General features: G+C 45.5%; 1 protein-coding gene across 10 annotated transcripts in view; it reads left to right on the forward strand.

Moving 5' to 3' along the window:
• Positions 1-13,134, forward strand: part of LDB2 (LIM domain binding 2) — a 368,095-nt gene extending 354,961 nt beyond the window's left edge. The window contains exons 6-9 of one of the 10 annotated variants that reach the window (XM_008685804.2): positions 3,707-3,830; positions 6,830-6,978; positions 9,510-9,652; positions 12,561-12,643. In XM_008685804.2, the coding sequence (XP_008684026.1) occupies positions 3,707-3,830; positions 6,830-6,978; positions 9,510-9,614 (378 nt within the window). In that variant the 3' untranslated portion in view covers positions 9,615-9,652; positions 12,561-12,643. Of the gene's footprint in view, positions 1-3,706; positions 3,831-6,826; positions 6,979-9,509; positions 9,653-12,300 lie in introns of all 10 variants that reach the window. The other 9 variants (XM_008685803.2, XM_040625171.1, XM_040625172.1 and 6 more) reach the window with 9 other exon arrangements.
• The last annotated feature ends 390 nt before the right edge of the window (positions 13,135-13,524 follow it).

A 13,524-nucleotide genomic window follows, 5' to 3' on the forward strand; every position in this document is an offset into this window, starting at 1 on the left:
TGTGTGTGTGTGTGTGTGTGTGTGTGTGTGTGTGTGTGTGTAGCATGGAGGAAAAGACATGTAGCCTGGTTTATACTTATGACAAACAGGGAACTCTTTACTTAGAGTCAATGGGTGGGGATATAAGAGGATTCATAAACCTCCAGATTTTTTGTACAAACTTTGAAAGAGAGACTGCGTAGCCTTCACCAGATTCTCAAGGGGGGTCTGAGACCCCAGGGACAGCAGGAATCCTGGCTCCAGAAGGAACTGGCTAGTGACTGCGGGAACCCACTCCCCCAGCCATCTTCCTGATCTCATTTCAGAACGCCCCAGGCCTTGGCTGTTGCCAAACTGCGCTGGCTCAATGCCTGAGAAGGCAGGCTCTTGTCTGAGTTAGTTCTGCCACCTACAGCACACAGCCCAGCAAAGCCAGCACGCCCCGCAGCAGCTCCTGTGCACACCTGATTCCAGGGGAAAGCTGCCTCTCCAGCCTGGGAACCCTCCTCTGGAAGAAAAATGGCTTTGGGGATTCCTGATTAGTATTCAGAGACAGGAACTCCTTTGGGGTGGGTTACAGCAATGGGAAGATATTTTTACATTAAAGGGGAAGGGATACATTCTGAGAATTAGCACCTGAAAAAAGGGCTGCCCAAAACCCAGGGAGGAAAGCCCTCCCCACCCCACCCCCAAGAAAGAAGTAGATAATGAGCTCACAGGTTCTCACGAAAAATGCAGCTGACCTGTGTGCTGGTATATTCGATGCCCACTGCCCTTCCGGGGCCACAGAGGTCACTTCTGCCATCCAAATTGTCACGTAATGAAAATACTTGCTTCATAAACATGTGATTGCCAAAGATGCTTGATGTGTAAACCAGAGTCGTTTTCCTAATATGCTTAAATCACTCTGAAGGGGGCTGTATACTCACTGAGGACAGAGATTATGTTGTCCTCCTCATTATGTCCCCGGCACCAAAGCAGAGTGCCTGACACTTAGGAAGAAGCTCTATAAATGCTTGTTGATTTAAAGTCATAGAAATGTCACTTGTTTCACAATCTGTGCTGTTTTTGCTAATATAGAAACATAATATCTACTGTTCGTTGAATTCTGATGTGTCAGACATGTTGTCTCAAATTCTCACAACGATGTGCAAGATAGGTATTGTCTTACAGGTGAAACTGAGACCCAGCACTCTTAAGGGGCTCCGCTAAGGATGCACACCTAGTGACAGAGTTAAAATCCACACCTAGACCTCTTGGTTTCTAAGCCCATGCTTGCTCTACTCCATCCATGTATTTTATATGCACGGTAAGCCCATTTCTCAAAAATGGGGAATGGGCCAAAGGAAATGGTTGAAAACCTAACTTTGTTATTTTAATTTCAAAAACAAAAACAAACAAACAAACAAAAGTTTTTCTACTCCTTAGAATTTCCCTGAAACCTTTACTGACTAACCTGGTTTAACAAGAGGCAAACATCTTCTGACCCTGTCTGAATCCAGCAGTGGTTCTCCTTTGGTGCATAATCCACTCTTGTCTCTGTTTGTGGAGATGACTGTGAATCCCTCCCTCTGTTTGGACTGGTGAGCATCAGGGGCTGGGGCAGACCTGAGGCTGCCTACAGCGGGCACAGACTTCGATTTCCAGTGAGGAATTCTTGAGGAATATACACACCCAGTCTTCACGGTGTGGGAATGAGGAGTGAACTGCACAAGACTTCCCTCTCTTTCGTGGGATCTTCCTTACCAACGTTTTAAGTTTCAGCAAGGATTCCAAAGTAAGCAAGAAGAGAGTCAAGACTGAAGATACCCCATAACTAACCCCGATCTCATTACCTGACAGCCTGATTCACTAGGGTTGAGTGGCTTTGTCTCTTTGGCTCGCATTGTACTTGTGTCATTCAGGCTTCGAACTCTTGCTCTTTTCTTCCTGAGAAACTGCAGTGGGAAAGAGATTACAGTTGTCCTGTCAATGGAGTTAGTGGTTTGGGCCAAGTTTAGATCATCGATAGGTAAAAAGAGCAGAGAAATTTTTCTAGATGAAGGTAATCTTGATTATCATGCCTAGGCTTGAGAAGAGAGGAAGAGCATGGGCAAGTGGGGTTAAATGAGAAAAAAGTGGAATTCAAACTGGAAACCATGGGGAATTGGCACGTCTTGCTGCCCTGCATATGTAAGACAGCAGACCTCAAACTTCAGTAGAATGTATCAGAATTAGACAGGAGCATGCTTTCCAACAGGCAGATTCAGGACCCTAGCTCCAGACCCAGTGAAACAGAAGGAGAACAGCCTGGAAGTCTGTATTTTTAATAATCAACTAATTTGGTTCTGATGGAAGTATTCCTTAGACCATACTTTCAGGAACATTGGCATGGAAAGATCTTCCGGTCTTTATAAGGACACCTTAAATGCATCCATTCACTCGAGCCAAAGCTAAGAAAGCAGAGAAAAAAGGCACAGTCTGGGCATTCAAAGAGTTCAAGTTCAAATAGAAAAGAGACTTGGAAGCAGAGGGTTACAATGCATGGAGGAGTGAGTTCATAGAGCAGAAAGGGTTGGGTGCCACGGGAGAACCGTAGGGAGGCACCCAGTTCAGCCTGCATAGGGAGAGGTGCACAACCTGGAGAGGAAGGTGAAAGAGAAGAAGAAGCCTTGTCTTCAAGGATGAGTGGGCATTAGCCAAGAAGAGGGGAGGGAAGAATTCGAAGTAAAGGGAATCCATTGGACAAAAAGCAGCATGTCCTCTGTGTAATGACAGAAGGGAAGGGAGTGGTAAGAAAGATGGGCGATGAAGCCACATCTGCCTTCTATAATGAAATGCTGTTTTTCCACATGGAAGGGTGCTTTGCCAATATGTGTACGGCTGTGTTGTGGTCTTTGTCTTCTTAGATAGAACACTCTCAGTGCAGCAGTAGTCTGATGAGCTTCCAACTGAGAAGGAATTCAGAAAAGTTCAAGGCAATCCTAAATGGATTTACCTTCTTGTTTCATTCATTAATCTTTGTCATCAGATGTCTTGGACCAAAGTAAATCCGAAAAATCGAACCAAAGGAGGGAAGAAAGCAACCGTGTACAGAGCCACAGAGAAATCTCCCACTCTGAACTGATGTCGGCATATGTTTCTGACATTATCATTATGTGTAAAATACAAATGAGTACATGAATAAAAATAAAATAGTGCTCATCGTGGGCCTTGATAAGAATTAGGATCAAAAAAGTACTTGTAGTTGCCACTTTGTTCTCCTCAGTTTAAAAGATGGCTTTCACTGCCACGTAATCTACATAAACCAGCATTGTAACTCGCAGTGTGAGGTTGTACAAACAGGAACAACAGCAGAAACCAGAGTAGAAATCAGAGCATGCTGTGCGCCATGGAAGAGAGCTTTTTTCTTTAACCAGAGAGAATCATTTGAATTCAGAATAGAGCTCCATATATCCGCCCAACAGTTTGTACGGAATGTGTCTCTGGATGTGTGTGTGTGTGTGTGTGTGTGTGTGTGTAAATCACATTCAGCTATAATATGGTATTATAAATAATAGTAAATTAGGTGGGCATTATCAAGTGTTGGTAATATTTCTTTTCCTCCAAACTTGCACAGAGAAAATCAAAACCAGGGAAGAAAAGAAAAGTACCTTTGAGCTTTCTAATTGTTTCCAGCTGTTAACATTATTTATTGCAAATAATATTATCAAGTAGTGAGACACCGATGTCTTTGAACTTTTCGCAGTTGTGTGTAATACTGGAGCCAATGCAGGAACTGATGTCGAGACATAAAACTTACAACCTCAGTCCACGAGACTGCCTGAAGACCTGCTTATTTCAGAAGTGGCAGCGGATGGTGGCACCCCCAGGTACGAGCTCGTTCTTCGCTCTTGTTCTAAATGCATTTGCTGAGGCCTCTTTTGGGGATGAAGTGATGTTAAAAGGGAGGAAGGAATCATAAATTTGTCAGGAAGAGTAGTTTCTTACGGATATTTGGACTTGGGGATGTTGAATTTGTGAAGTACAAGCATCCTTAGGAATCATCTACAGTCTCAGCAACTGAAACCCAGAAAAGTCAATTGATTTATTTGATGTTAGATCATTGGCAAAGCCAAAATCAGAAGCGAGGTTTCCTGTCTCCCAGTCCAGTTGCTGTTCCACTGGACAAGACTGATGTCTTCTCATGGTCCATTGTTAGTTTGCTTGGTTTTGGGGGGGGGGTTGTATGCTTTTTCGTTGTTGTTGAGAATGATAGAAATTATGGGAAGGAAGGGAGGGAGGGAGGGAGGATGGAAGGGGGAAAGGAAAGAAGGAAATAAATAAATAAATAAATAAATAAATAAATAAATAAATAAATAAATTTGCTCCCTTTTTAAAGATAGATCTAATATCAAAGGGTACTCTGATCATGAAGAGAACACATAAAAGATTCCATTTTCCTCACTTCCTTAGAAGGCAGTTTAGATACTATAGTCTCCTGCTGGGGCTCTGAAATTACTGCTTCCAGTCATCATTAATTGTCCTTCTATCTAATACATTTTTACTCCCAGGCGTGTGTCGAGCCTCATTGATCATAAAAGCAAAACGTATCCGTTCGCTAAAAATTATTTTTATAAAGAGTAATTATTAACACGAAGCACATAGCTTTCTGAATCACAAAATAGAATGGTCACCTTCCACTGGTAATGGGCCAGGCATTTTATGTGAAATGAATATAGTAGATTTAACCAAGTACATATTTAGAAATCTGAGAAAACGAGCATCATTTTACATGGAATAGTTATATCCCTGTCTTAGAAGAATTTTAGACATTTGGAACATTATTTTTTAAATCTATTGAATGTGCTTAGATTATTTTCTCTTTCAATATCAATAAGGCTTTATGGGAAAGATATTTCACTCAATAAATGCTTTGAGAACCTATTTTTTCCAACATATGCATATATAATATGCATATATAAATTATATATTATTTAGTAACTCAATCATTCATTCAGTAGTTATTGATCGAACCCCTACTAGGTGCCAGGCTCTGTTCCAGTCACTAGGGGTACAGCACCAAATAAAACAGTCAGAAATCCCAGCCCTCCCAGACCTCCCATTCTCTTTCTGAATCCTCACAATAACCTTATGAGGTATTTAATGTTACTTCCATTTTAAATATACAGGGCCTGAGATTTAAGTAGTAATTTGCCAAAGACGGTCTCATAGCTGATCAGTGAAAGAGGTCTGTGTCACAATAGGTGTTTGCATCTCCAGAGTTCATGACTCTATTACCTCAACTACCTGCTGCCAATGGGAGTAATCCAGAGTATGCGATTTAGGTATATTCCCCCAAATTTCACAAAGGGAGTACAGATACAAATTTCACAAAGGGAGTACAGATACAAAAAAAAAAAGTAGCCGATTTTAATTCTTGAGGTAAAGAAAGAAGATGTTTGTTAGGGGAACCGAGGATTTGCTTGACTTTGAATGTGTCACTCAACTCTTTTCTGGCACCAGGGGCTGAAACAATCCTATTTCCTGTTTCCCCAACCTCAGGACAAGCGCCCATAGCTCTCTGTGGATAGACATGCTAGGCCCTTTGATGAAAATCTTTGAACATAAGAGACAAAATATTCATGAAAGAAAAAAAATGGCATATAAATAGGAACACAATCCCCTTCTTCCTCAAAAGTCAGGGATAATTTGGTGGACTATGGGGTCTTTGAAATGAGCCTTAAAGGAGATCCTGCCCATCGCCCATCAGAAGCAGCATAGGTATTTTAAGAAAACGCCATAAGGCCCTCTCACTTGGTTCCAGTATGGCCCTAGCTCACTGTCTCTCCATCAGAGTTGGGTCAAGACTAGGGTTAGCAAAAAGGATGCTCTTACATACCATTTCCGACTGAGTAACTGCCTGGAAAAAGTTTAAGATTTCTCATTTACAAAGCACAGATTAGTACAGTATCTAATGAATAGAGTTGTTATGAATATAAGATAGTCATGACATAGAAACCATGAAGAACATGAAGTCGGTAACACTCACTACGAGATATATAAATAAATATTCATCTGACCCACTTCACCACGGATCCCTGTGCTTCCAAGAAGACGTTACCCATTCAGCTGGGGCAAAATATTTTCCTCTGTTTCTAAACAGGACTTTCTTGAAAAGACCAAGTTCCCCTTCATGAATATGCTGGCCATGGCACATTAAGACATTTTCCCGCCAGGAACGTTGAAATTAGTAGCATTCTCTAAACACTGGGCTCCCAACCATGCAGCCTGAGAACCATACAGAGCTTGGGACCCCGTGGCTGACAGAACTCATGCTTCCTCCTCTTCGCACTTGAGCACCTCCAGGCGTGATATGCGAGTACACGTGTCCAGGGGTCAAGCCCGCAGACACGGCTACTACACGGGTTCACCCCCTTAGCTTGGTTGCATCCTTTCTCTCATACCTCAGAGGCCCCCTCCCTGCCCCCCAAGGGAATCCAGGGCCCTGCTTTCGCTCTAAAGAAACGACAGTCCGGAGAAAAATGTATTCCTCAATTTTGTAATGGTAATCATATTTTTACCTCAACTGTAAAAGTGGTATTTGTGGCTGGCCCTTAAAATATATTAATAGATTCCAGACACACATATAACATCAGCAAAACACAACGAAACACAAATCATTCTATCTAGATGCCAAAGAAGAGGGTTGAGCACATTTTGTGCTAAAAATAGAACAACCGCTTCCTCCCTTTACTTTGTGTAAAGTTAAAAGAAATGGAAACAATTTAGAGTCTAGTTTTTTCAATTCCCAAGCGCAGCCTCTTGGGAGGGCGGTATTCTGACCGTCGCCCCGGAACTGATCCTCCGTCCATTTTCCACTGTGCAGCAGAACCCACAAGGCAGCCGACAACCAAACGGAGAAAAAGGAAAAACTCCACCAGCAGCACTTCCAACAGCAGTGCCGGGAACAACGCCAACAGCACCGGCAGCAAGAAGAAGACGCCAGCCGCCAACCTGAGTCTGTCCAGTCAGGTACCTGTAAGTCTCGCTTTCCTTTTAGGCCTGAAATCCTGCCTTTGCCTGTCTTCCACCTGCAGGGGCCCGGGCAGGTTGGGGGCGGGGGCGGGGGAGGGCAAGGCCAGGGCAGGGGAGGGCAAGAATGGGAGGGAGGAGCTCTGCCATGGAAACCTTCCCTTGCAACCTGGGAATTAGAAAGGAATATTAAGAGTCTGTGCTGCGTAGGGACCTGAATTAAAAAGCCGTCAGAGTCACAGACAGGAGATATGTCACTTAAGGTTTAATTAAAATATCACTTAGCAGCAATGCCTGGTGGCATAGAAGGGGCTCTCGGCACCATCGCTGGAGACCCTGTGCTCCACTGGAAACTAGCTCCCGGCGTTCAGGCTCCATATTGTAATTGGATTGGGCCTTCCCAACATGGGTGTCCCTTCGTATTTTAAGACTCAGGTAATTAACTCCCAGCCACTCAAAATGCAGCTCAGTGGATTCCACTTTACCCATTTCATGAGCTCAGGGGGAGGGTCGGCCCCTGGTTTGGTCTCAGCTCTCTTGACCTCTTGACCCTTCCTTTCATTTCTGGGTCTTGACAAAGGAAATGGGCCACTGTGAAGGGGGCTTCTTTGAACTCCAAGGCTGACAGCTGACGGTTGTCCCCAAAGAGTGTACACCGTGTGGGCCCTTTCTTCATCTTCTTCATCTCCTATTACTTTTATTTTCAAGTCCTGTCCTGTCTGTCCAATTCCTTCCTGACTCCAAATCCCTCAGCCCAGTGTCAGACCATTTATCGCTTTTAAATTCTCATGCTCCTCTAAGCATTTCTTGTCCCTTGTCCCCTCCACAATTACTCGCGGGAGCTCCTTCTCTGCTGCCCTAGTCACACCACCCCGTCACCAGGCGTTTGACTGTCTTTGAGCCCCGACAATTTCGTGGTGCTTCATGGACATCCTCTAGACACCATGTCTTGGGAAATGTGCTCGATTTCTTGTTACTTCCCTCAACCGAAGCAATTTGACCTTTTCCCTCTTTCTCACCATTTTCCCCCCTTGATCTGTCGTCCTCACATCTCCCCCCATGTGAGAGTGGACCCTTCTTTCATGGGGCTTCTCCACTTACTTCTAAATGTGTCTTTCAATCTGTCCCCGACCTACTTTTACCCACTTTCCATCGGTTCATTTTCTTTGGCTAAAACCAACGCCATCAGTACCTGAGAATCCCCAGGGCCACTGGGACTCTTCTCCTGTCTTCCATAGACAGAGGGTATGGTTTTCATCCTCACTGCACAAGAAAGAAAGGGTCATGGAGAGAGTGGCCAGCCTGTGGGGAAGTTACCATTTTAGTTTTAAGACTGCTAGGAATTATAGTCTTTAAATTATGCCAGACTCACCTCTGTTTTCTGAACTGGGCTAAAGAATCAGGAAAAAAAAAAAATCAAAGAAGAAAAACAGAGTCTTTTTATTAAGGTACCAATAAGTTAGGCCCACTCCTGGTTAAGTTGGAAAATGCATAGAGAAAATGGCCTGGTATAAATAAATCAACCCAGAATTGCTCACAAGTAGCCCATTATTCATCTACTCCTGGAGTTTTAGAAACTACCATTTGTTAGTTTCCCCTAGCAAATGAGAGAGCATTCCAGAGAATTCTGGAACTGTGACATCACTACTTAAAGGCACAGGGGCTGCAAGAATTCAGCGCAGTTCAACAAATGTTTTCTGAGCTCCTACTACGTGCCCCCCACTATACCAAGAGTAAACAGACAAACGACAACAAAAACCCAGGCCTCGTCGTTGAAGAGCTCAGTGTCTACTCGAGGGATGGCCAGGAGGTTTCCTCTCTCCTGCCACCCCAGTCTCCTGGTGTCAGCTAACAGGGTCTAGCACTGAATAGGATTTTGAGGCCCAGACTGGGTTTGGCGGGCCGTCCATCAGTGAGGTCAGCCTCAGGTGTAGAAGAGGGAGTGGCGTACGCGTCATGCATTTTGGCGCACCTGGCCTCGCTGGAAGCATTTCCACTTCATTTTAAAGGGCACGTAGTGTGTTCTGCTCCCTGATGCTCCTTTCCTCCCACCCACCAACTGCATCTTAGTGGAGGATCCCTGTGTCGAGAGGGTTCTTAGTGAACGGACATCCTTTGGACTCGGTGAGAACAAGACACCGTTAGAAAGTGAGAGCGGAATTTCAGCACCATCCCCACACCACGCAATTAAAAGAGGTTTTCATCGAGTAAAACTTACAGGGGGCCAAGAGGGGCAGCGAAAGGCAACCAGGTTAGGAAAAACGTGCACATTTCTGTTGGATGGACATTAAATGATAAGCATCGTCTGGCTTGTAGTGACCACATCTTTTAACCCTGTGTACTGAATGACCGACCCGATTTTACTGTTAAAATAGAGCGTGATCTGCAATCCTGGCTGCCTCGTTCACAGGCATGACCAGCTTTTATGTGCCACCGAGACCACAGCTGTGGTCCGCCTAGCTGCCATGGCAGCGACGTGTGCGTCTGGCGAGGGCTAGGGTTTAATCCTTGGATTCTGCTTCTCACTCCATGAGCAGGGGCTAGGAGCGATCCCGAACTGCAGCCTCAACCCTGGGAGGGATGGAGACCTGTGTCATTCAACAGCAGTGACCCCTTCTGGCCAATTTAAGGAGAAGCATTGAGGGGCCCTGAAAGGAGTCACTTCCAGTCCTCCTCAGAGGTTGGTGGTCCTTGCACGGGGGATTAGTGAGAAGATGTGACATGGGCAAGAGCTGGTGGCACCTCCAGGCCTCCGGCGAGGAGCAGAGGTCTGCCTCATGGGGAGTCAAGGGCATCTGGGTTACTCTCCGACACACCAGCCCTGCCTCCTTGGGACACACGAGATAGCAGACATGGGAAGGAAATGCACCTCTCATTACTGATGTTGAATGTTGGGGGGATTTTTAAAGATGTGGGGGTGGGGCAGATGGAGCCAACGTCCACTAGTGAGAGGCAGCCCAGAAGGTGCTCTATGTCTCTGTCCATTTTGTGTGAGGCTTACAAATCGAGACCGCCTGAGCAGAGAACCCTCGTCTCGTCTGCAGGTCCAGTAGGGCCAGGCGGAGCCCTGTGCATACTTGTGTAAGCGGCCTCAAGTACCTATGTGCACAAGGAGCCCTCAGCACACATCTCTTTCATAGTTTGCCGTCTATCGATCACTCACACGCCTACACACAGGATTATGTATCCAGCTAAGGATTTTCTTTCCTAATCAGAAAGGCAAATGTGGCATCTCTCTGAAATTTAGGATGCCGACAAGGATCTATGCCTGGGTACCTTTTCCAGCTGTTCAAACACTACGAGCCAATATCAGCCCCTTTTGGAGTGATTCAAATCACTATTACCATAGTACTTTCATGAATGACCATTATTTTTCTGATGTGATGAAGGCACCTGGAGTGTTGAGGACCTTTTCCTAATGTCACGCTTAAGCTGCCTTCTGATTTTTCTCCTCTGTTTCCAAATTATGCTTCCTCCCTACACTGTCCCAGCCTCTCTCGATGACCTTGGACTCACAATACTAACACAGACCCACGTGGTCGGTCCCTATGCCCTTCTCCTGTCTTGTGACACCTCACGCATGTGTTTTCCAACCCTTCCAAAATGTGCTGCGCATAAGTCATGAAATGAGATTAACCCACGTCATCCTCTCCCCAATCTTGCCCTATTCTTTCCCCCTACCTTTGTTCCGTGTCATAAGCACTGTCTCCCGATTGCCTGTAATCAAGCGGCACTTTTTTGTCCAGGACACCCCCAGTGGGCAGTGCAGCTAACCCGATAACATCCCCTCCTCTCTGGAGAGCCCATTTCATCTCCGGTCCTGTCCGTATTCTTGCCAATCAGAGTCTCTGTCTATGTGGTACCTCGCCTCGGCCCCATGTCAGTGTCACGTCTGGCTCTTCGCTGCATAATCGATGCATTCTTTGAAGCACACTGCTGATTTCCCCGCCAGCACCTGTATCACTGAGTTTACCCAATTCATATTGGAGGCATTTACTTCACCTGGGACAGAGCTCTTTAAAATCATGTTTGTCAGCTCACAAGGGTGATTAGTCCGGAAACACGGTTTGGAAATCCACGGATGATCTCCCCCTAATTCTCGGGGAATCAATCAATCAATCAGGGTTTTCCATTCCAAAATCGACCAGGCGGCCATTAAGGGTTCTCTTCAATCAGCACCTCAGATTTCTAGAAGGAAACTGGAGGGCCCACTGGACCTTCTCCTGACCAAAGGCAGTATTCTACTATACTGTCCCAGGAAAGCCTCTCTTGCTCCCAGTGAAGACAGTTTTTGCCCCATTACCAAGGCATTTTGTCCAATTAGCCTCCCTGTCAGGAAACACACCCTTCCATGTCCAAAAGCAGCGGGCTCAGCCCTGCTTCTTCCAGCAGAGGCAGAAGCCGACAGCACTGGGCACTCTCCGGGAGTCACTGCACTTTTAAGTAGACTATAGCTCACAGCCCGCCCAGCAGTATCACCTGACAGGTGTCCTGTCCCATGCCCAGGTCACCCAACAACCCCAGACGGCCCCCTTTGAACAAAGAGGCCGGAGCTGTGCCCTATGTATGTGTCCTTCTCCCCCGTCCCCGTGCCGCTGCAGCAGTGGCCTCCACGATGCTCCTGGCTACAGTAGGTGGCTTCCTTGTTTGCATGGAAGGACAATTTGTACTTAAAGGAGTGATTAGATGGATTCTTCTTGCACGCTTCCATTTCTGATGACTACCAGCTTCATCAATGTAATTATAATTAGTGCTCTTCATCTTCCTTTTATGGTACCAGCTGGACAGACTGGTTCTCTTTACTGCCCAGATTGGTGGCAGGGTTGCCTGTGTGGGGATAGGTGACACGCACCATGAAATAACAGATGGTAAATTCAGGGCTTGTTGGCAATCAGCAAGTTTTTGCTAATGACTTAATTAGCTATGCAAATTGTCAAATCAGTGTGAACATTGTTTTTATCGAAAACTTTACCTAAATTAATTACCATAATTAAGTAGCAGAATGTCAAGGATATTGGCTGCATAAAAGGGCCTGGCTGAGTAGAAAAAAGAGAGATTCTGTCTTCAATTAAAATGTATACCGTCCTTGGGACAGAGAGAATGCCATTTGGAATGAGTTGCGTGAATACCGTGGAACTGCATCCTTCCCACGTTGGCTGCTAGTTTCCAAAGCCATTCAGAGGCCCCAAATAAAAAGTGGCGGAGTTTTGGAGGTATTGGAAAGCACCCAGCAGAAGGTTCCACAACCCTCTCTAAAGTCCCCAATGTCGGCAAGTTAAAAGCGTGGATTTTTTTAATTTTGAAAAATCCATTTTTTTATTTCTGCAGATTGCTAGCATTGCTCGTTCTCCGGTGTCAGGCTGCGCACTAAGGACATAAACTCGCGTGGTTGTTCCACGTCAGGAGGCAATGTTTATTTCCTCTAGAAATCAAATATGCGTCTCGGCCCCCCGACTTTGAGACTTGGCCCCGGGGCACAGTACACGAGTGTGTCTGTCCTAGATCCCTCCAGCTCCTCCCGCTAGTGTTTTAAGCTGAGCTTCTCTGTCCCAAGGTTTCCCTGTAATAATGTCAGCTGCTGTTCACAGGATGTGATGGTGGTAGGAGAGCCAACTCTGATGGGAGGTGAGTTTGGGGACGAGGACGAAAGGCTAATCACTAGATTAGAAAACACGCAATATGACGCGGCCAACGGCGTGGACGACGAGGAAGACTTCAACAGCCCTCCCGCCTTGGGAAACAGCAGCCCGTGGAGCAGTAAACCCCCCGCCGCTCAAGAGACCAAATCAGAAAACGCCCCGCCCCAGGCTCCCCAGTGAGACTGACCCGCACCTGCACCCACCGTCAGTAGGCCGTGGGGTACACCCACGCTTGCAGATGCTTGCTTACGAGAGAGGAAGGAGGAGAGAAATAAAAACTTTTCCACGCAAATACCTGTTTCTAAACCACAATGATCTGAGTTTGAGTTTCTTTCTTTTTTTTCCTTTTTGAATTGAGAGGATTATTCCAGTAAACTTACATGACCCTTCCCTGGAGGCCTTCGCAGGTAACACAGATACTGGCACTGATCGTAATTAAAACCAGAGCGAACGCTAGCGCTTCTCCTGGCTAGGTGTTAACCACATGTTTCTTAATTACACTCCTCCCCCCCCACCCCCGCCCCCGCCGCCCCAACCCAACGAAGGCCATATTGTCAATACGCCCTCAGTGCTCAGGGTCTCATTATATGCCGACCCTAACTACAGATGACTTTTTAATATTGTAAAATATTTTCTGCTTTTTGACTTGCATCTGAGAGTTTCTTGTTTCAGTAAAAAAAGAAAAGAAAAAAATCAGCTTTTGGACAGTAATTTAAGTGTATCCTTATTATTATTATTTTTTCTTCACCTTTTCTTTCATTGGGTAACAGCTAAGAGGGCCTAGTGGGGTAATTTATGGGTGAGCTAATGTCAATCGGTTCTCCAACCCGAGTTGGTTCAATTGAGCCCAAGTGCTGAAACAAGAAATGTCTTTTTGTCATCGAAGACATGGAGGTGGATTTTTATGTAAAGA

This window comes from Ursus maritimus, unplaced genomic scaffold (assembly GCF_017311325.1).
Source record: "Ursus maritimus isolate PB19 unplaced genomic scaffold, ASM1731132v1 scaffold_8, whole genome shotgun sequence".
In the NCBI taxonomy this organism is placed as follows: Eukaryota; Metazoa; Chordata; class Mammalia; order Carnivora; family Ursidae; genus Ursus; species Ursus maritimus.